This window comes from Danio rerio, chromosome 22, assembly GCF_052040795.2.
Source record: "Danio rerio strain M-AB ecotype USA chromosome 22, GRCz13ab, whole genome shotgun sequence".
Classification (NCBI taxonomy): Eukaryota; Metazoa; Chordata; class Actinopteri; order Cypriniformes; family Danionidae; genus Danio; species Danio rerio.
The window spans coordinates 34,013,751-34,038,654 of NC_141042.1; the positions used below are offsets into that span (position 1 = coordinate 34,013,751).

At 35.4% G+C, this 24,904-nt stretch overlaps 1 protein-coding gene across 5 annotated transcripts in view; it reads left to right on the forward strand.

Annotated features, from left to right (window-relative positions):
* Positions 1-24,904, forward strand: part of grip2b (glutamate receptor interacting protein 2b) — a 396,185-nt gene that overhangs the window by 152,460 nt on the left and 218,821 nt on the right. Inside the window, exon 1 of one of the 5 annotated variants that reach the window (XM_087304609.2) lies at positions 15,779-17,978. The exons of the other annotated variants lie outside the window; for them this stretch is intronic. Within the exon in view, the coding sequence (XP_087160735.1) occupies positions 17,924-17,978 (55 nt within the window). The 5' untranslated portion in view covers positions 15,779-17,923. Of the gene's footprint in view, positions 1-15,778; positions 17,979-24,904 lie in introns of those variants that run through there. 5 annotated transcript variants of the gene reach the window in all.

Consider the following 24,904-nt stretch of genomic DNA (forward strand, 5'->3'; position numbering starts at 1 on the left):
ATGTTTTTGGCTTGTGTTTTTCGTCAACATTTAACCTCTTGTGAGTAAACAAAGGGTGCTAATGTGATTGTGCACACCAATGCGCAAAACGACAGGCTTAAAAAACATAATTTTTAGTGTAAGAACAATTATTTAAAATTTTAAACAGTTCAATAATGATCATAATATTTGACATATGATGGGTGATGGGTGCCACTATGTTTAGTTTATGCTAAGGATCAGAACTGCTGGTTTTACAACACGTTCATTCATAATTTTCCTCTGAAATACATGAAAGTAAGTTATATTTGTAAAATAAAATGCTATTGCTATGTCCATAGAGATCAGTGTGGATTTATACAAACTTTAAATGTTATGTTTTTCTAGTAGTTATGCATATTTGAATGTCTGAAACGTAAAATGAATGTTATTTGTTTGAAAATGAGAAGATTTTAATTCAGCAGTTGATGACGTGCAATCTGAACGTTCTAATCACACCAGCTAATTTGTAGCTTGAAAACATTACAACTTCAAAATTACGCTTTCTTTACATCTTTATGTCCTGGTTTTTGACAGAAATAAGAGACAAAGTTAGATTTTAAAGCCCCATGTCGTGACTAATCTGCAAATCTGCACTCGTGCTTCTTTTTTAAAGTTTGTTGGAGGAACACAGAAGCTTGGTTCCTTCACTCGCAGCTTGTTCTCTGAGCGATAAGTGCGAGACAACAGGATTACAGGATCCTGCCAGTAAAAAGAAGTCTCCTGTCATCTCGTCTTTCTTTCCTCTATGAAATGGCACAAAGCTGCAAGGACGCGATGAAAAGCCAACTTGAGAAGCCTGGAAATCCAATGTCCTTTTTCATTTGGCATGTCGCGTTTAATCACAACTCATTTCTTTTGGTTTTAAGGGTTGAGACCATGAAAAGGACGCTTTCAGTTCTTGTTGGTGCTCTGTGACCTCATATTTGTCTTCGCTGCAAAATAAAAAAATCATGCTTTAAATATAGAGTTCACTGCCGCAAGAAATAAAAGCTCTGAAGCGATATTAAACAGTTCAGTGAAATGCTTCGTGTCTCGTGGCTGATTTCCAACAGTTTGAGTGTTGAGATTTTTTAATTTAATAACGTTTTTTGAATTGTTTTTCTCTTTGAGTTAGGGTTAGAATGGTACCGGTATGAAAGTACCGTTTTTCATAAAAAACTTTTTTTTTAAGATAATGTTTTAGACAGAAATATATTTTTGCTGTGGTTACTAACTCATAAGGGTGGTCTATTAATATAGGGTAGTATTTTAAACAAATGTAGAACAACTTCAAAATCATTTTACGTTAAATATAAATTGCAGATTGCTACTTTTGACCCTGTCAGTAGGAACAAAAGTAACACAACAATATTTGCTGGATTTACTGGCTTAATCTTGTTTATCTTAAGTATATCTGACTATGACCTTTTAAATGTTTTTTTTTTTTTTTGTGGTTTTCACCTTTATTGATAGGACAGTGGAGATTAGAGACAGGACAGTGTGGGAAGCAGAGTTAGGGGAATGATCAGTAAAGGATCTCAAGCCAGGAATCAAACTGGGGTCGCCACGAGCTCCTCGGTGCTATGTGTTGACTCTCTTACCACTAGGCTATTGACACCAACAGACCAAACATATTTTGACTTTTAGTTTTGCAATTATTAAACTGGATTTTCATTTTAAATTTTACTTCCATCAAATGTTTCAAAAGCATTCCAATGATGTTACAATTTTCTACATTTATTTTTTTTCTTTTTATTATTATTGACAATATGCATACTTTAAATCTGATTTACTTTTAAACTGAAAACTTAGTGAATTCATCATTTTATAAATTTTGTCTTTTGTTTGCGTTATGTTGTCCGTTGCTCTCATTATTTATCGCATGTTTTTTTAAAATTTAGTTAATGTTTTTATTGCTGCTGGAAACTAATTGTATTTATATGTTTGTCCAGTGTTGAAAAATTTTTCTTTTGAAATGTATTACAATATTGAGTTACCAGTACTAGAAGTTACTAGTTGGATAACTTGGTTACTTTTTATGTAAAGTAATGTGTTACGATACTTTTGTGTTTGAGTTACTTTTCCTTAACTTTGCTGAGTCTTTCAGAACAAACAGGTTTTTTTTTTCGTTTTTTTTTTAGAGGAGCTCTGCAATTAACAACACTTTTGTATAATGCATTCATATTTTCTCATTGAGTGAGTGTTTCAATGTCACTATGTTCATTTTAATTTAGCAATTTATTTTTAAAAGTTAAATAATAAACTAAAAAACTCGCATTTCATTTTTTAAAGTAATGCTCACTTTACTCGTTACTTACTAAATTAATATTACTTAACTTATATTGCTTGTAATGTTCAGATTGGTTTAAAACTACAATTAAAAGAAGACTTCACACACATTCTGGTTGATTACTCATTATTTCAGAAGACCATTAAGGTGTTTTTTTTTTTTTTTTGCTGAAATGTTTGCTTATTGGTTCATAAAATGCAAAAACATTATCTACCAGAAACATATAATGCACAAAAAAGAGATTGCACACTTAAGGATGTTTTATTGCTCTAACTAACTTGAAGATTGATCATTAGTTTGACATATGAAAAGAGAAACACAATTTGTTCATTTATTCATTTTTTATCAATCCGAAAACCGGAGCACCCGGAGGAAACCCACACGAATGCAGGCAGAACATGCAAACTCCACACAGAAACACCAACTGACCCGAGGCTCAAAACAGCTCAAACAGACCTTCTTGCTTTGAGGCGACAGCACTACCTACTGCGCCACTGCGTCAACACAACTTGTAATGCGGGAAACAAAGAACAGCTATAATAATTTACTTTCTGCACATAAAAACTGACATTTGGGCCTAACCGTGGGACACGCCCACAAAATCAGCTGATATTTGGCAGCTGAATGTGCTGTTATAGCTTGAAAAGTAAATGTTGTCAGGACTTTAAGCAAATTGCTTTGTTACTTTTGTCCAATGTTGCTTTCGTCCCCGCTCTCCCCTACCTTACAATAGTGAATTTGATAGATTTAAAATCAGGTTGTTATGCAATGTTTACCTGTATTTTAGTTGACTGTGGGTGGTTTGTTGAGGTGTGGGCAGTGTTGGAGTTGTGCCATGTTTATTGATTTGAATTTTGACTAAGATATTGTCTTTATATATACAGTGCTCAGCATAAACGAGAACATTTACGCTTAAAAACAAATATTTTTACGCATTTCTCAAACTATTGACAATATGTTTTGATGCGTTTAAACAAAACTGTTTTATTACATAAATAAATTCAATAAAATAAGAGTGTGGTCCATTAAAACAGTTAATATCTTAGTAATAGGCAGATAATTCCCCAGTAGTTAATATACAACCTAACAAAAGTATTGTTGCCTATCCAGGTTTTAGGAACAAGAAATAATCATAACTTGACTTCTAGGTGATCACTTGGTATAAAAAGAGGCTTACATGAAAGGCTCAGGCCTTTAGATTACACTTATTCACACCTGTGAATCGATTCAGTTGTTCCGAAACAGAGATTACAATTGTTATATTGTTGCTCTTTGCTCTTGGAGCGGTTCGCTTTCACACTGCAAAGTTTCTAATCGGACCAAAAGAGCTAAAACAAGTCACGTGCGAGTAAACTCTCCTCACATTGGTCAGAGTGTCAGGGTTTATTTTGCAGCATCCTGCTAAGCTGTCAGGAGAGGTGGTGGTTTGGTGGTGATTGACAGGGTGCGCGTGCGACGTGTCTGAGGAGAGATGCGGTGGGGAGGGGTGAGAAGGGTGCGCCGACGATGCCTATTTGAGGACCGGGAGGGAGACGCGAGATTACCGGGAGATCATCACTCGTTTGCGGGCATCCGGAGACTTGCGAAACTTCCCGCTATACTCATAATTCTCTCTTCATATAGCCGTAAGCCTATTACATATCCATAAAACACTGTGATATAACCGCGCTCGGATCGGATCGCTTTCTCACTGCAATCGAACCGCTCCAGGGTTCGTTTCAATCGAGCCGAGACCACCTCATTCAAGCAATCTCGGAGCGATTACTTTGGCGCGGAACAGAGCGCGATTGCCCTGTTCACATATGCCAAACGAACCACGCTAACTGGGAAAACGAGACACGTTCCAAAACAAAAGTGTAGGTGTAAAAGCACCCTTAGTTTACCAAAATAAAATATGATCAAGCCTTGCTTTTTAATATTTAATTAGGACACTAAGGTCTGACTTTGCAAAAGTCTTGTCACTTAACAGACATAATGTACAGAATGTAAAGTCATGGTGCAGTGGAAAAAGAATTAATATTGTGCATGACTCCCATGAGCTTAGAGGACTGCATCCATACATCTCTCCAATGACTCAAATAACTTATTAATAAAGTCATCTGTAATGGCAAAGAAATCGTTCCCCTTCGGATGGGGAACTCCAATGCTATGTGGAAAACCTTCCACTTATGACGAAAACCCATAAGTGGAAGGTTTTTCCACATAGCATTTCCGTTCCCACCCTCGGGGAACGAGGGTTACTTTAGTAACCGTAGTGTTCTTTACAGATTGAAAGATAATACATATTGATTGAAGTAAGTGTTGCGAAACTACAAAATTTCAAATAAATTGTATTTGATATCTTTCCCTAACAGATTTTGAATTGGTTTCTTTGAATTGGTGATCATTTTAACACAGACACTCAGCAGATGAAGGAGGGTTCTAGGATTTTTAATTGTTTTAATTGTTCTTAATGTGTAGTTTGTCCTGTATACTTGCTGCTCATTTTTGTGATTATTAAGCGATTATTTATCTCAGAGAGACTCTTCTGCGTAAATTAAGAAATAGTAATAAAAAATAAAATAAAAAAATAAAATAATTAAATAATTAAAAAAAATAAAAAAGTTTTCAAACACTAAAATATAATAAATTTTTCCTTGTACATTATGTGTACTTTTACATTTTACAACAAGAAAATTACTCCTCATTTAGTCTCCCTTATGTGATTTTAGACATTTTAGATTTCTTTCTTCTGGTGAACACAAAAGAAGATATTTATAAAAATGCTGCTTTATTGTGGGGGAAATTGTAGGGGATTGTGGGGGAAACCAGATCACCTGGAGGAAACCCATGTGAACACAGGGAAAACATGCAAACTCCACAAAGAAATGCCAACGGGTCTAGCCGGGACTCAAACCACCAACCTTCTTGCTGTGAGGTTACAGTGCTAAGCACTAAGCTACCATGCCACCTACTGATATAAATACAGTATAAATTTGTGCTTTTATATGTTGTATGCACTGTAAAATGCATCATCTTAATGTTCACCTTAAATTGGATTGTCAGTTTACTTAAAACCCCCTCTCTTTTATACAAAAAAAATGTTGCAGATGATCTTGTCTTTTTCGTCAGCGTCTTGCACTGTAGCAAACTTCTTTCAGCTTGACTATAGTTTAACTGACACTTTTATCCATTCACATGAATGAACTTTTCTTCAATTTGCTTTCTGCGCTTTCACAATACACCCATCATCCTCTAAACGCGCCTAAGAAGATGAAGATGCAACTTCTGCTCGTCAAACTCCTAGTGATTCACCACTCCAAGTGTTGTTTTTATAAAACACAGTTTGACACTTCAAAGTCCTCAGTGACGTAGCTTTGTTGCACAATTCAGAAGTGTGCCTCTATTATATTCTCTCCAGCAGGTTTTCGTAATCATTCCTGCCATGAATATTGCAATGCATCGCCGCTGAGTTGGACAGACAGACGCCGGCTTCATTCCCCATTCTTTCTTTAATGTGTTTTTCTTCTCGATCTTTTGAATACTCTAGTAAAAGGATCACTTTCAAAAGAAGCGCAACACTGGGCTCTTCCTCCAGGCTCCAGGTCTCTGTTTGTCTTTTTGAGCTCACAATCCCACAAGTCTCTTTTGTCGTGACGGGAGGGAGTGAGTAGCCAGAAGCTCGGATCAAAAAGAGCAATCCAGCTCGTGTACATGACTGATCTCCGCTCTGATGTTCGGTATTTATCTGGGGAATCTGATAAACCTGCCCACTTTATGAACAAACACAGACTCAATGGGCGGTTAGCGTGATATTTGAGTCGTTGGAGGTTAAGGTTTAGCCTTTTTTTAATTACTGGATGTTCTTTAGGATTTCTCACATCCAGTTGCTAATGGCGGCAGTTCAGAGCATATCAATAATTTGTGCTTTTCCAGAACGTGTTGGAGAGAAGCAACAGATTGGCAGCTAATTGCTGTTTCATGGAGTTGCGTCAGAGCATGAGGTCTTTAGCTGCGGAGAAATGAAATTGATGCGAGTGTGAAGGAATGAGTGGAAAACGTAGATGTGAATCAGAGGATTCATTTTACTAAGTGGCAGAGGTAATGTGGAATTCCTGTAGACTCAGAACACATGTGAAATTACAATATAATACAAGAAAACTGAAAATGATCACCTCACGTACATCTCATGTGCTTTATACAGTGTTAAATGCTAAATGTGAGCTTGAATCCCATTTTACATGACATTGATTGCCATACAACTGAAAGCAGCAGCAGATAGTTCATCTCAGATCTTGAAAATAAAATAACCATTTGAAATTGAACTTTGAAACTGTGACTCAGTGCAAGCAAACACATATCAGTGGTTCAACATGTACATTTATTAATGTAAAGAAATTTAATATGTAATAATTAGATTGTAAACCCTACTGTTTTGTTGGAGTGCAGTATGTGCACAAATTTCGTGAATTTTAATGGCTGTATTTAAATGATCCTGTCGTGTTGCATCTGGTGCAAACAGCCAAATTGCTTATCACTGCTAATCTCTTCATTTATCTTGTTGTTAGGACACAGGGTTACAGTGTAACCTGCTCGCTTAATGTTAAGATTCATAATATTTATATTACTTGCTGATTAATAACCACCTAATGTGGAACTCTGAATCTGCATCTCATTTTTGGAGTCTGCTACTGTCCACTAAAGGTAGCATTTCGGTCACCAACACATGCTTTGAGAGCCTTCCTGCATGAATAAAGGAAATATGCTGTTTTCCACCAAGACAACTTGGGGGTGCTGAAATATAATTGGCTAAACTTGTATTGGGCAGGTTAAATAGACCAAAACAAAGACAGACGTTCTGGCACATAACGCACATTTTCAAAGCAGAATAACTGACTTCAGCATTGTTCAGATAAACATTATTGTTTACTTAGCATGTTTCTTAAATATCTGCAAACATGATATTTTTATGATTTAGATGAGTGGAAAAACTTACATAAAGCATCTTTAATTATTAGACACGGTTGGTAGCACCTTAAGGAACTATTCCATTATTGGGGTATTACCTGGTTTTATTAAGATATTAACTGTTTATTAGCACTTATAAAGTATGATTTTACGCTACATCTCTAATCCTACCCAATACTTAAGCCCAACTACGACCTTACTCACTTTTAATAAGCAGCTAATTGCTCATGTACTGAGCAAATAACCTTAGTTAATGCTTTGTTAAGCGAGAATTGTACCTTAAAACAAAGTGTGAGCAAGCTGTTTTTCTTGATTTCACTTTATTTGGTCACACTGTAATTTAATTCGGCGAGGTAGTGGCGCAGTAGTTATTGCTGTCACCTCACAGCAAGAAGGTCGCTGGTTCGAACCTCAGCTCAGTTGACGTGTCTGTGTTGAGTTTGCATGTTCTCCCTGCATTCGTGTGGGTTTCCTCCGGGTGCTCTGGTTAACACAGTCCAAAGACATGCGGTACAGGTGAATTGGGTAGGCTTAAATGTCCGTAGTGTATGAGTGTGTGTGTGTGTGTGGATGTTTCCCAGAAATGGGTTGCGGCTGGAAGGGCATCTGCTGTGTAAAAACATGCTGGATCAGTTGGTGGTTCATTCCGCTGTGGCGACCCCAGATTAATAAAAAAGACTTGGCGTAAAAGAAAATGAATGAATGAATGTAATTTAATATATAGATCACTCTATAAACAAACCATTAACTAAGACTTTTAGGTCAATAAAAAATATTATTAGCTGCTTATTAGCAGTGTTGCCAACCTAGCGACTTTTCAGACCCCCCTAACAACAAATTTTTGGAGATTTTTTAAAGACTCGCATGTGTCCATACTGTAATATTCCTTGTCTTCTCAATGAGCTGCTGGTCATGCCGTCTGACCCTCCCAGCATCAGAGCATTCACAGGTTGCCCAGTCTGTAGGATTCTCTTCCAACTGCAGCCTGAGAGCAGATCATCCCTCTGCCTACCTACGGCAAATGCTTTAGCACCGCGAGTGTGAGGTATGTCCCTTGTACAGTCAAGCTGACTTCACTGCTGCTTCACTTTTCATTTAAATTTAACAATTTAATTTGACCATTTATTCTTGTCTTGTTCACAATCACAGATATTTTAGTGACAGTTTCGGAACTTGTGTGAGTTTATGATGTCAGAGAAATTACTGCAAATGCACTAAACATCTATACTGATATATTGTATTCAAACAGCAATAATTTTAGTTAAATTGACATGCATATGTAAACCATAATGCAAATATAAATACCCCTTTATTAACCATAAGCTGTTAAACAGACAGAAACTGCTGAACGTGATGTACAGTAAGTAATATGTAAATTGACATATGATGTAATCTAGCGACATTTAATGACTTTTTTTCATTGAAAATAGTTGGCAACACTGCTTGTTAGTAGTTAGCAAGGTAATAAGGTAATAGTTTAGGTATAGTATAGGATTACAGATGTAAAACCAGGACCAAATCTTCTCTCCCCCACCTCACCACACCACGTGAAAACCTAAAAACATTATGCAAAATAAATAAATAAATAAGAATTGTATGCAATTTTGAGTCTGTCCCACACAGGTGAGTGGAATTGACAAAACAACCTGTTGAAAACACACTATTTCATCTCTCTTACAATTTAACTGACACTTGTGCCATTTTTGCACATTTGCTCCAGACACTGTCTTACAATTGCACAAAAAAGTGAAATCACTTGTTAAATCACTAATTGCCTCCTTACTTGTAAGTAAATCATTCATTCATTTTCTTTTCGGCTTAGTCTTTTATTAATCTGGTCGCCACAGTGGAATGAACCATCAACTAATTCAGCATATGTTTTACTCAGCGAATGCTCTTTCACCTGCAATGCATCACTGGGAAACATCCAAACACACTCGTTCAAACACATACACCATGGATAATCTAACCTACCCAATTCACCTGTACTGTGGGGGAAACCGGAGCACATGGATGAAACCCATGCAAACTCCACACTGAAATGCCAAATGACCCAGCCGGGGCTCGAACCAGCTACCTTCTTGCTGTGAGGCGATCGTTCTACTCACTGCGCCATGATGATGCCCCACGTGTAAGTCACTTTGAACAAAAGTGTCTGCTAAATTACTAAATGCAAATGTAAAACTATGATTATATACAGGGTGATTCAAAAAGAATACCATAACTTTGAAAATCTGTATTTAATCAAAGATACACAATGGAACCTTGGCTAATTAATCAATCTGAAGAGTACAGATGTTACTACTTCAATGTGTTCCTTTTGGTGCGGCAACAGCTTTTGACCACTGGGTGGCACTTTGACCACAGATATTCAGCTTTGCCTTTTCACAATACTAAACAGAGTGTAGGCGTAGTAGCGTATGTGATGTGATGTGTTCAATTAAAATATAATTTTGATTTAGTTTCTTCTTAGTTCTTAGTAATAAACATGCTCTTACACTATACTGAATGCTTTAGAAAAGATACATGGTGAGAAGTCATAGGCGTCAAAAAGCAAATATAAGAAGTAAGTTCTTTAGCCTTTAGAGCCCTATTAAATTGTGTTTGGGTGAAAATAATGTTTTGATTTCTTTGACCATCATGGCGATGTTATTACTTCAAATCTTAAACTTGCGCATATGAACAACAGGAGCACATCACCTGATTGTGAACTTGTGGTCACCTGAACTTACTTTATCAGTAGGCTAAAAGTTTTTTTCAGTAGAAAACAAGTTCATAGATGTTCAATATGACCCCCTCCAGACACTCGAGTGAAATAAACCTGATATTCGAACTCGTTCCCCATTCTCTGCAGCATCTCGGGTGTAACAGTTTGGATAGCTGCAGTTATTCCTTCTTTTAGTTCCTCAATATGAAACTTCAAAGCTTCCTTAAATCGATGACAGAAAGAGCTTAGCTCTCCTTTATTTCGTTGTAGAGTTCCAAAGTTGTGATATTATACATATATTTTGAATCACCCTGTACAGTAAGCAGTTTAGCTAAACTTCCACACAAAACTTTTGTTTCAGCCAATCAAAGATCGATATGAGAGAGCTGCCAGTGACATTCACCTCAGCCCCTCCATATCATTACAGATTTTCTCCATAAGGTCTACTTTGCTAGCGGATATTTTCAGTCCTCCTAGCACTGCGTCTTTACTGCAGAGACATGGGCTGAACTGTCATCCTCATTAGCCAAAATAATGCAGCCTCTGTTTCAGGACTTGGAATAAACTCTTCTGTATTTATTTATTTTATTTATTTATTAATTTTTTTGCATGTCTGTTCCTAATGTTTACTTTGTACAGTGCGACAGTTTGAACTTAGTATACAAGACAATGCCTCATGAGAAACACGAATGAGATCAAGCAACTGTAAAGGTAGGAGAGTGAGAGAAAGACACAAAAAGCAGTGTTGAGAATATTAATAAATATATGCATTATACAGCTAAAAACTGCACACTCATCTCCTGTTTAAAGGTGCTTTGGATTGAGATCTGGTGACTGTGGAGGTCATTTGACTTTTGTGAACTCAATGTCATGTTCATGGAACCAGTTTGAGATTATTTGTAATCCTGTTGGAAGAAGCGTGAGAAGATTATTGTGGTCATAAATGATGGACATGGTCAGCAACAATACTGTGTGGTGTTTAGATGATACACCAGCAGCAGCCTGAACTGTTGATATAAAGCAGAATAGATCAACGCCTCCCCCTTCTAAATGACACTGCAGAAATCAATAATCGATCAGACCAGAAATTTTTACTCTTGCATTGTTACATTTTTGTTGAGCTCAAGTAATCTGTAGACCTAGATTGCTGTTTTTAGTTGAATGTAGTGCTTCCTCATCTTCAAAGTCGTCTTGCTCTTCTACTTCTTCTGTTGCTGAAGCTTATCTGCTTCCAGGTTTGACATGTTGTGTGTTTAGAGATGCTCTTACCTCAGAAGAATGATCTTGGAAGACCATAAGAACATAAAAAAGCATCCTATGAGAAATGAGATGCTGTGATCTTCCTGTTGGTCACATGACCTTTGCACATGTTAGATAAAAATTATTTAAAACATTATATATAATGTGTACAAAAGCCTTACAAAGATACTGTGCAAAATACAAATAAAACAGATTTGAATATGAATTTCAGCAAATAAACACGCTTGCATGTGTTTATGCCTTTATTTAAAGATGCACGATAAAGTTTACTTCTATTTTCTCATTTTGGGAAACTCCTAAGATAAATAAGGTAGATCTCTGAACTGTAAATAATAGTGAATATAAAATGTTGTCCTTCCCTCATCCTTTATTCAGTAACAATGACTTCTGAGACTTTAAGCGTGTGCTGTGTTCAAATTTGCATTTGGTTCATCCTCGATATCAAGAATCCATCTGGGTTCTGTCATTGGTCCTCTGTTCTTTTAGTCCTAAGTAGTGGAACTGAACTTTGTGTGATGGTGATAAACACACAGGGATGCAAGAACACTTAAGAACACATATTGAAAAACAGCCCAAGTCTTCTTGCCAAAATACATCGAGCTACTGATTTGTAACCGGTTTAGCCATCCAGTATATGCATATTTTTTCATTCCTCTAGATATTTTTAACACTTTAATGTAACAAATATTGCTTGTTGAGATGCACATTTACATAATGCATTATGAAAATAAATCTTCTTTTTTAATTAATTAAAAGAATTGTGCTTGAGTCAGATTTGCAAACTCAAACAGGATTGAAATTAAGCATTTTAGAACTGCTTACATTTTGCAAACTAGCTGTAAAGTTATTTAAGCATGAACAAGTCAAGTGAACCCACACAAAATCCTAATCAACCAGATAATTTGTATCCCGGACGAGCCCCCAAATTTGATGTATATTTATTCATAAATATCGTCACCTTATAATTAATTATAAGGTTCTATTTGACATTTTTGTCAAAATTGAGTTATTGGCATATTCTTATTAAACAACAACCTATTTGCATTATGGGATGTTTTTTTTACAAGTTGTTTACATTTTAAGATAAAAAAAAAATGTAACACACATACTGTTTGCTATATGGAATGCAAAAACTTATCAATATCTCAAAATCATTCAGAACGCAGATAGAACCTTATAATTCCAAGGTGACGATATACACAGCGAAGATTGAAATTTTAATTATAAAACTGTTTTTGCAATGATTGTAGCACAAAGAAACGTTAAATACAACTACAATTTCTGAAGGTTACAGCAGTCAACATTTTTAAGATGTCACACTGATTCTTTTTGGATAAATTTAATACAATCTAGAAAACAAACAAAAGACAAGAATTCATGATTTGCATTGCCATCAGACAATGTTTAAAGAACATGCAACATTTGGTATTTTCTCTTTCACATTGAATAGCTTTTTATTTAATGGTTTATCTGGTTAAAATCATTTAAAAAACAACTATTCATATACAAAAACACCGATATACAGGTTGGATTTTGATGAAAAAATGTGAGATAGAAATATAATGTGTGCTCTAGCTACACTGGTTGGCCTTAATTCGCAGAGAAATAGAGTAAAATACAGTGTAAACACATGCTTTATTAGTGGCTGAATCATTTTCTATTTGGCAACTTTATTATGTAGCACAGAATAGGTCTGAATGCTGCTATTTTGGAAATGGCCTAGTTTTTGGTCTGTTTTTTTTTTCTTCTCAGGGTGGGCGGCAAACATGCATTTTAATCAGAGTTTACTAGTAAATTACACAGCAAGCTCAGAGATCAAAATGCATCTGTATTTTTCCTCTGCAATTCTTTGAGCAACAAGGGGGAAAAACACAGTTCTTTCAATTTTAGGAGCAACACAGTTACTTGAAAATGATGAAATCTGGAAAATGGAAAGGATGAAATCTGTGAAGCAGTGGTAAAAAAAAAGCAACAAAAAAAGGTAAAAAGAGTTGTTTTGAGAACATGTTTTGTGAAATTCATGAATTTTTTTAGTGGATTCAAAACCAAAGTGTGTTGTAGGGGAGAGAAAACTCGATATGATATGCTTATTAGTAAAAGAAAAAAATGCTGAAGGAAATGTGATGCATTGCCTTTCAGTGAAAACAAAATGCCATCATTAATCTATAACAGCTTCTAAAATGCCCCATTTGTGCAGTAATTATGAAAATAATTTCCACTGTTTGAATTTCAAACACACCATTAATTTATTTTTATTTCATTTCTAATGTTTGTCAAGTGTTGCACTCAGGGGAAAACCTAGAATTAATTAGGAACTGAAGGACTGCATTATATAAGGGTTTAGTTTTTAATAAAGTGACATAAAAGGGCCATCGCTTTTATAAAAGAATGAAAGAAGTGGGCGTATTGATGGCGGAATCCTTCAAAGATGTTTTGCTTTCATAACTGACGTATGACACTCATTATTTTCCTCATTTGGTTCCATTTAATGACAGTTTTAGGAATAGCTTGCTTTAATCAGCCTTAAATATGTAGTTGGGTTTGCTTCTGTGAATTGTTGCTCCACAAGGTTTTACTTATGTGGCCTATTGAAATCCCATGTGAGTCATTTCTTCAGGTCTGAGGGAATGATAATCTCTACATAAATTGAATCAAGATGTCTTGGGAAACTATGGAGGATAAGAAAACTTTTAGATTATATATATATATTACACACAATCACTGACCACTTTATTAGGTATACCTTACTAGTACCAGGTTAAACCCCTTTTGCCCTAATTCTTCGTGGCATACAAACTGGAAATAAGCGAATCTGCCATTCCATCACATCTCAAAGGTGCTCTATTGGATTGAGATCTGGTAACTCTGGTATATACAGTATGTGTATAAAGATTCTATAATGATTTTAATTTGCTAGGGATGCACCATAAACCATTCATTCATTCATTTTCTTTTCGGCTTAGTCCCTTTATTAAACTGGGCTTGCCACAGCAGAATTAACCACCAACTTATCCAGCATATGTTTTACGTAGCGGATGCCCTTCCAGCCGCAACCCATCACTTGGTAACACATACACACTTATTTACATGAATACATACACTATAGACAATTTAGCCTACCCAATTCACCTGTACCGCATGTCTTTGGACTGTGGGGAAAACCGGAGCATCCAGAGGAAACCCACGCAAATGCATAGAGAACATGCAAACCCCACACAGAAATGCCAGCTGACCCAGCTGAGGTTCAAACCAGCGACCTTCTTTCTATGAGGCGAAAGCACTACCAACTGCATCACTGCATCGCCACCATAAACAATGTATTTAATAATCAAGTATTCAAAACAAAGATTTTTATAATTAAGATTTTAATCTTCACTTTATATATTTATGTGTACATATATACATCTATGAAATTTGGGGGCTCGTATAGGATACAAATGATCTGGTTGATCTAAATGATTTGGATTTAGTGTGATCTTTTCATGCTTCGTTAGTTTAGATAGTACGTAATACATAAACATAAACAATGTATTTAGCCTTTTTTTTGTTGCTAAATTTACATAAAGCTTATCAGGTGTTTCTTTTTAATGGCAATTGCTGTTGTTAGTTTAGTTTAGTCCTAGTATATTATACATTAATGTGTGCAAAAAAAATACATGTATAACATTTGGGGGCTCGTCCAGGATACACATTATCTGGTTGATCTAAATTATTTCGATTTAGATCTGTTCATGCTTAGATATCTTTGATAGCTTAGATAGCGATGCACCTAAAATATACATACATTTGAAGTCAGAATTATTCAACCCGGGCTCATTGTGGAAACGTAGCCCCGCGGACGTTTCTGCGGACTTCGATTTACGTCCCGGGAGGTACGTATTCGAGCGTTTTTTTGTTTTCGCGGATCCGCGAGAGGTCGCTGTGCGCGCTTTTTTGCGTCTCGGGCAAGCGCCTCTCGGGAGCACGCGCATTCGCGCCCGGGCCATTCTCGCGCGAAAAGCCGCCGGATCGGGGGAAAAAAAAAAAAAAGCAAAAGCCCTCGTCTTCGATTTCGACCGCGTTTTGGGATCCCGCCGCGTTCTCGCCCTCATTTTTCGGATTCCATTTTTCGTCTCACCTGATTTCTGGAACCTGCTGTTCCCCGGACTCGATCCCGGTCGTCGTCCACTGCGGCCGGCTCCTCCTCGTCCTCCTCGTCCGGGGCCTCCGCTCCGCCGACGCAACGCTGTGAGCTAGGCGGACAAACTGATTGCGTTGGGAAAGCCCTCTACTCGGAGGCGAGCCGTCGGCCGGCGAGCGCGAAGAGGAGGGGCGGAGCGGCGCCACACCGCCCCGCAGTGTTCGCTCGAAAAAAAACAAACGCGGCCTTTACGTACCTCCGGCCACGTTAATCGCGGTCTCCAGAAACGTCCGCAGGGCTACGTTTCCAGAATGAGCTTGGGTTGGAATTATTAGCCCCCCTTTGAATTTTTCTTCTTTTTTTAAATAATTCCCAAATTATGTTTAACAGAGCAAGGAAATTTTCACAGTATGTCTGATAATATTTTTTTCTTCTGGATAAAGTCTTATTTGTTTTATTTCAGCTAGAATAAAAGCAGTTATTAATTGTTTAACCACCATTTTAAGGACAAAATTATTAGCCCCTTTAAGCTAATTCTTTTTTCAAAAGACTACAAAACAAACCATCATTAAACAATAACTTGCCTAATTTAAATGCAACTTTAAGCTGCATAGAAGTGTTTTGAAAATATAAAGTATATCATTTTAAATCATAGTAAATATCATTTACTGCCATCATGGCGAAGATAAAAAAAAAAATAATCAGTTATTAGAAATGAGTAATTTAAACTATTATGTTTAGAAATGTGTTGAAAAAAATATTCTCTCCATTAAACAGAAATTGGGGGAAAATAAACAGGGAGTCTAATAATTCAGGGGGGCTAATAATTCTGACTTCAACTTTAAGTTATTATAACATTAGGGGGCTCGTCTTAGATATGAATAATCTGATTGATCCAAATTATTTTGATTTAGCGTGGCTTCACTTGATCTGTTTATGCTTAGATAGCTTAGATAGTGATGTACCATAAACAATGTATTTAGCTTTTTTATTCTTGCAAATTTTACATAAAGTTGATCTGGTGTTCCTTTTTAAATCCTTTTAAATTCCTTTTTAGTCCCTGTATATTATATATTATTGTATATGGGCAAAAAATATACATATATAACATTGGGGGGATTGTCCATGATACAAATGATCGAATTAGATGGATTCTCTTAAGATAAAATTTAAAATTAATGATTCAAACATGATTTGAATAATTAAAATAAACGTTTATGAAATAAACTTTTTGAATATATAATTTTCCATTTTGTTGTGCATGTGTCTGAATTTTAAATGCATTTAATATATGAAAAGGATGTATCTGGGCTTTCAGTTTATCACTGCACATCTGAAGGAAACATGAGGATCCATAGGCGACTCATAAATATTTTATTAGGAAGATGATGATTTACATATCTTCATTAATTATGAAAAGCTATAATGCGTGTTTTATGTGTAGGTGTCTTAGGTTGATGGAAGGGTGAAGGGGAGCTGAAGGTGAGAAACTCTAGTAACATGCTTCAGTGTGACAATTTACACCTCTGGTTTGAGTAAAAGTGACTTTATGCTACACCCAGTCACGTTGTTTGTTTCATTGTTGTTTTATCAATGTTTTTATGAGCCTTTCATGATTCTGAAACAGCTCCTGTGTGCAAATCCCAAAGCATACCTTCCATGCTACAGAATTTAATTGGACCAAATACAGAGCCCAGGGGAACCCCTTAAATCATGATTAGAAGTCATGCCTCTCTAGGCAGCATTTTATTGCCGAAATCATTAGTATACTGAAATACATCTCCTTCCTAATGAAGGGAGATTCCTAAACTGTTTTGATTGCCAACTTTTATGGTGCACTTATATTTAGCAAGCGCAAAATGCATTTCCATTCAACCCAAACACATACATAATCACCACACTGCTTGACTTATTAGGAATATTGTTATGAAGTTGATGCATTGTATGGAGTATTACAATCATCCCTTAACCACTGCTGTATTACACGGAGAGATCAACTCGGCAATGCTGTGATTAATTATAGCAGAATTCCAATATGGGAAAAGAGAGAAGTAATTCTGTTCAATTCCCAAAAGCATTTTAGTGTGTGTGAACAGATAAAATGATAAAAAGAGTGATCAAGAGTGAAAAAACATGAGAGGGCAAGTAGCGCAAATTTAAGAATGGAGGAGAAGACAGATAAAGTGATGTCGGGAAAGATGAGGAGTTATAAATATTGATTACCGTTCTTGCACCGATCCAAAGACATGACAAGGAAGCACTCGTGTTCTTTGGCAGGAGTGCGAACAACTCGTTTGTTCCCCGGCTCTTTTTTTCAACTCCCTCACTCGCTCTGTCATTCTGACAGATGCCGCCTTGCCTGAGAGCGCCACAACTTTCCTCAGCTAGGATGGGGATGTAACGTGTAGAGAGGTAGAGAATGAGAAATTGCCTTTTCTTGTTTCGTCTCCCTGCCTTTTGTGGAGTGGCGGACTGCTCCTAAGAGTGCCATGTGACTACTTCCACAGTGCTTTGGAGCTATTTTTCCCCCCTCTCCCTCTCTTTTTTTTCCTTCCAACGATGAGCCGCTGAAGAGAAGAGGAGGCGGTAAGAGGAGGATATGTTTTCCGTTTCGCTCAAGTGCCGGATGGGGGTCATCAGACGCAGGATCAAGGGTATTGTGCAATGCACCACTTTCACAAAACCTTTCGGGATGGGGGTCCAAAGTGTTGAGTATCGGGATTAGTGTGTGTTTAGAGTGTGCAATTAACTGCTTGCCTTGAATGTGTGTGATCTTGCCTTGTCCAGATTTTTGAAAGTTGACAATAAGAAAAGGTCAGGCTTGTCTTGTGTGCTTCTTGTCTTGGAGAACCAAGAAACGTGAAGATGCTTTTAAAACCTATGGACGGTGTTTGATTTGAGTTTGTCATGTTGATAAACCTATTTTTTCTTATTTAAAAGACTGCTTATTTGCATTTATTTTGTATTATCTACTTGAATTATTCATGAATTTTAACATCAAGAGTTTATCACTGCCTTTCATTAAGGTTTCATTACAGAGGGGGATATTTTTAGACTAGAATTAAAAGGCCTTGGCGCTTCTTTATAGTGACATTAGAGGCAGATGGGTGTGATGTTTTTGACTGCAAAACTTGAAAGCACCCTAGTGTTGTGTTAAAAAAAAAAATCTTTCTTTTTCAGTTTTTTTGGTACTCGTTAATCACTTTATGTTGGCAGCACTGCAATGCATGCATCCTATTTATCTACAGTTGGCTGTATAGCTGTGCATGGTCTACTTTTGGAATGTGTAAACCGCCCTTGGATGTGATTTTAAATTTAACAGGCCTGAGCAGATATCAAGCCGATAAGTTTGACACTTCTTTTGAACTAAGCATTTAGAAGAGCTTGTTTTTATGCATCTCGGGATCTCTAGCCTTAAGCTAGTTTGCAGGAAAATCAATAAAGCATTGCCTACAAAAGTTCAAGACTGTAGAAGCAACAGTAGCTGCTGATGGCAGGCTTGCGTGTGGGGGTGCAGATAGATTCAGTGCTCTGGCGGAAGTTCAAGTTTGCATGTTCATGTATCAATAGTGGGTGATATGCATGAAGATTCTCTGGGGTTTACTGCACACTACACTTTCCTTGTGCCTTAAGCGGTTGTACATTTTCTGGTTTGCATAATCCATTGTTTCTTCGAAAACATGTATGTCAGAGACTTTTTTTCGGTCTCATTGTTCATTTCTACATGGTCATTCCTCAACCTGACACATCACGTCTTTAGACAAAAAAAGCAATTGGCCACACAAAGAGAATCCCAGTTGGCCATCCAGTCATTTTCCAGTATAGAGGAGTTTTTACAGTGATGCCTATAAAGAAAAAAAAAAAGGTTCCTACAGAATATTTCAGTGAACAGTTCTTGAAAGTCAAATAAGTAATGTTCTTAGTATATTTTAAAAGCCTACAGATCTATTTGTGCAGAGCAAAAGTTCCTCATAAACCCTATCAATATTATTAATTACACTGAATGTGAAGCAGATTCCGTAAGATTGTTTAAATGTTCTTTCATTGTGCCCTAAGCATTTTTTCTTTTCTTAGTTTGCATAACCCTTTGTTTCCTCAAAACAAAGCACTGTATTTATGCTTTTTTTTCCTGCACCAGAGTAGCTTTTTATCTTTCCAAAAACCTCTGGCAAAACTTTCTCCTTAAGTTTTTGAGGACCAAACCAGTGGCTAGTTCTTTTTATATTCAATATCTATATTATCAACTGACTAAAGATGAACTCATTAAAATACGGAGCATTATATATATATATATACCTAAAGAATGCCCAAAAAACAACAACATTTGTTTTTTTATTCAACACAAGAAGGTGTTTACTATCTGAATATTCTAAATGTCAAAAGTCCAGCATTATTAGACCCCTATATTTTTGTTTACCACATTACTGCAGACTGTAGACTGGGAAAGTATTTATCTTTAACATTAATCTTTTAAACAACAGGAAAAAAAATGTCATGATTATTTAAAGCCTTGCTGTTGCATCTATTAGTACGATCTTAATAAGCTTTTAACATACATCAATGTTTTTCAAGACTTTATATATAGAACTATAATCGTAATACTTAGGATGAACAGAGAAGTGGTCTGCGGCCTGTGAAGTTGTGCTTCATCAGTTTTTGTGAATGCAATCTAATGGCAAACATTTTTGGTCCCACTTTAAATTAAGTGGCCTAACTAATATGTACTTACATAGGAATTAATAGTTTGTTACAATGTACTTATTGTGTAAATACATGTATTTACTGTGTACTTATGCTTGATTAAATACATGTATGTAAATACATCTGTAATTAACTTTTGTAATTACATTTGTAAATACACTGTTGACCATCCCTTACAACTTAACCCACCCTTAAACCTACCCATGCCACCAAACCTGTCCATAACCCAACCCCTATCCCAACTCAAAAGCACCACAAGTGTTCTCAAATACATTATAAACACAGTAAGTACATTGTATTTATTTATTTTTTTATGTAAGTACTGTACATATTAGTTAAGGCCACTTAATATAAAGTGGGACCACATTTTTTTAAAGTCTAGTAATTAAGTTTTTTTTGCAGTGATGCCATAGAACGGTGGTGTCAAAGGGCTGCAGCCCTGAACAGTTTATTTACAACCATTTGTCAACACACTAAGGCCACGGTCACACTGCACTTTTTACCCAATAGATGTCCATTCATAGTTATGTGAATGAGGCGGACTGGTAACACAAGCTTGTGCGACAAGCTTTGCATTTCACTGCATTCAAAAGTTGAATGCTTGGTGAACTCTGACCTGCAAAATTGCATCACATAATTACGTGAGACCTATAGAAGATCAAAACATGACCTCTCTGTATAGATATTTAAAAAAAGGAGCAATCGCTTGCTTCCTTGATGTCTAATCTTATTATTTTATCCCACCCCTGTTTGCCGCACTGTACAACAAAATTTGGAAGTGTGACCGCAGCATTACCTGTAGGCTTCAATCAGTCTGAAGGACTCAGTTAGTTTGATCAGGGGTGTTTAATAAGGGTGGGAACAAAACTGTGCAGAGCTGCAGCCCTTCAAGAGTTTGACACCAGTGCCATAGATGAACTATTTTTAGATCTTCGAAGGACCAACTTCCACTGCTTCTAAGAGTTTTACTATATCAGAGTTTTACTATATCAGGGCCAACATACTGCTGATTTTAGCTTCAAGCTGTTCTAACACACTTGTCTAGAAGTTTCTAGTCAGTATGAAGGTTTAAATTAGCTGGTTCAGATGTGAAGAAGTGCTTATCTCTGGAGAACAGTGGCCTATACATGGTTCAACAAAATTTCGCATGCTCAAACTCTAGTGTGACCATGGCATTGTCTCTGCAGAACAGTGGCCTATACTCGGTTTGGGCCCCCTTACACTTTGGCATTGTTGTGAACACCTTTAGATATTGTAGAAATTTTTAAAGGTTTAAACTGCATGAAATCAATCAGATTTTGGCACCATCCTTGGCATTGGAATGCCAACATAAGCTTTTTTTTTTTATCCCACAAGGTGTCATAGTAGAAGACAGCTGATGGAATGTCTGGAACACTTGACTATGACAACTTGACAGAAAGATTGCATGTTTATTCATTTATTTATTTTTACTTACATTGGTCATCCAAAATGGATTGTGTCACATATTTGATTAGGTTTAATTTTGTAATATTGGTTAAAGTAATTAACCATTTTGGGTATTGATTTAGAAGGGTTGGGTGTTGTAATATCATCAACTCTGATTGTGATTCTGCTTATTAATTCAGATTTTTATCGGATCCTTACAAGAATCAATAAAAGTAATTAACATTTAATTTGGTAACAAGTATTTAAATCCTAACCTCATATAATGCGATTCGGGAGTTAAAATAGTTCTTGATTTTCTAATCCATGCTGCGATACATAAAAAAAATAAGCTATTCATATGACATTTTACGGTCATATCGTCCAGCCTTTGAAATGTTATTGGATTTTCGATGGTATTTAAAGGTTACAATAAGCAAAAGGCCTACCTTTCTTTCATGGTGACTTCAATAACGTAATCTTTGCCGTTCAATGCAGATGTTTGGACCATTTTTATGTTTTTAAGTAACACATAACTTGTAAAATTCCAATGTGTGCAAGTCTAAAATAGTGCATAGAATATTTTAAAAAGGTTAATTCTTTAGTTTTGAGAACTGATATTGGACCAACCAAATTTCAGAAAACAATTAACTTATCAAAACTGCAATATTTTTCTTTCCCAGCCATAACCAACATACAGACATGTTTCTTGTCTACAAGTCAACAAGAATTTAAAAACTGAACAATTTGGCACAATGACTAATGTAAATGCAAACAAAGAAAAAATAAATAAATGAAAATCTTATGAAAAATGAGTCCAAAACAAATGGGTCCACTTCCAAAACATAATTATGAGGTTTTTGTATGTTTCCCCCTTTTTACAATGTAAAATGTAATTTCTTGTCCTCTTAGTACTCATAAACCATGTATAAAAATGTATCTTTGTTTGTGTGTGTAGTCTGAACCAAGCATTATTTGTAAAAGTGTAGACACAAATAGATTTTGGCAGCTGGAAACAATTGAAGTAAATCATTGAATATACAATCAGAGCAATTTAACAATGGCAAAAGATTGGCTAGGAAAAGTTTTAGATTGAAACAATGAAACCAGTCTTTCCAGTTGGATCAATGATTGATGAAGGGAATTACCTGGATTGGGACTCAATACAAATTCGGGCCTATATAGTGATTTGTAGTGATAAAATATCTTTCCTACTTCACTTGCTTTTTCCGAACACATTTTAAAATTGGGAGGAAATCGCAAAACTCAAAGTCTCTTCTAGGTTTGTATGTCAATAGATATGTGCTATAGCTTCATGAGGACTCTATCTGGACGTTTAATCAGAGCGGACTGATCAGCCGCGACAGTTTTATTGGATTTAAAAATGGAGAGGTGGGTTTAGGACAAGCTGGTTGAAAATGCTGAGACTGGACTGACTGCTCTGGAGATTTCAAGCTGAAAATCAACTTCTCACTCAATTTAACTATGCAACAAAGCAATGCTAACTGAAAGAAGCAGGCCGTAGACGTGCAATCAAATTAGAATGGCTTATTTTAGCATGGTGTAGCTTGATATCCTACTGTATTCACATTTCTTTGAGAACTCCCACGTCATATTGATTTTATTATGGATATAATAATTGAATTAAATGAATGAACGAATGAGAACGTTTTCAAATGGAATAAAATCTGATTTTAAATGTGGTACTTTAAAATTATGTAATGATCTTAAAAGATAAAAAGGAAATTTAAACAGTACATTTTTAGAGTGAATATGTTTGAATCTTAACATTTAAGCATGAGTTGAGTATATGAAGAATATATATGAAGAATTCTTCATATCTAAAATTCTCAGGTTCGTGTGCAGGCTCAGTAATTTTACTTTTGTGACATAGAATAAGTTATTGCCTTTATTGTGAAATAACTAAACATAAAAATAGAAGGCTGCGAAAAATTGCTCTTTTTAGAAGAAAATTTCAGATGTAAATACCATCTGAAATTTTCTTCTAAAAAGAGCAATTTTAAAGGTTTTTGCATTTGAGCTATTCATACACTGTAAAAAATAAAACGTTGAGTTAAATTAACATTTTAAATGTTAAATTATATATATACAATTGCTGCAAAGCAATTGTGAGGTTATTCAACTTCAGTGTTTGAAGTTGTGGTTAATTTTCTTTTTTAAGTTGAATTAGCTTAAAATTTTAAAGCAACTGGCTACAAATAAATTAAAAGCTTATTCAACCTTATTTTTAAAGTTGACTGAAAAGGGTGGTTTAGGTCAAGTATACTTCATGGAATAAGTCAATTCAACTCAATTTCAAAAAATAGTTTGGCACAACTTCAACCACTGAAGTTTAAAAACTCAATATATTTTTAACGTAACTTTAAAGTTAACTTTATGTCTCCTCAGCATATTTCATTATTTTCATAGAATAAACAGTTCTAAACATGCAGTTAAATAGTTTTTATGAGTAAACTCAACACTGAGTTAAAAAGTATGTCCACCTTGCTTAGAATTTTAAACTGAGTTAATAATTTGTAAGCTGGAATTTTATATATATATATATATATATATATATATATATATATATATATATATATATATATATATATATATATATATATATATATATATATATATTTACTCAAAGATTTTCTAAGTTTAAATTCCTTACACAATTTTAAAGTACCATATTTCAAATCAGATACAGAGATTTTTTTTTTTTTTTTGCGTCTGAACTCTTCATACAGTATATATATAGTTGAAGTCAGAATTATTAGCCCCCTTAAATTGTTTTCTAAAAATATTTATAATATTATGTTTAACAAAGCAAGGAAATTTTCACAAGGTCTGATAATATTTTTTCTTCTGAAGAAAGTGTTATAAAGTGTTATTGTTTTATATTGGCTAGAATAAAAGCAGTTTATACTAAAAAAAAAAAAAAAAAAAAAAAAAGGGGATTCCTGTGCTGGCTGTTGCTTCAGTGTGTCTTCCTGTTTTAAAGTGCCAACTTCGGCATCCCAAATTCTGACTGAGGAAAGTTGGATGTTCTGGCCAGTGTGTTATTTGCCTAATAAATGACCATAGGTAGTTTCTTATTTATTCATTTTAATTTTAAATTACGGATTCATATGTTTTTCTAATGATATTTGTATCATTTGTATCAAATTTGTATTTAAAAAAATAAGTATTGTTATCATATTACTTTATTCTAAGTCTTTAGAAATTTTTTTTTAGTATATTAAAATATGTGGTTATGATGACCATCTGACAACCTAATCCAGCAAAAAATAGTGTTTAAAATGTCACTATGTAAACCTGTTACTTAAATAGAAAATGAGGCTAATAATTGCAAAAAAAGATCCACTTTTTGAGAAAAAAAGAACCACCCTTTTCACTAGGCTGGCTATTTATTAATCCTGCTCACTTGTAAATTATATTGTAATGACATGCTTTTTTAAAAATAAGAGAAAAT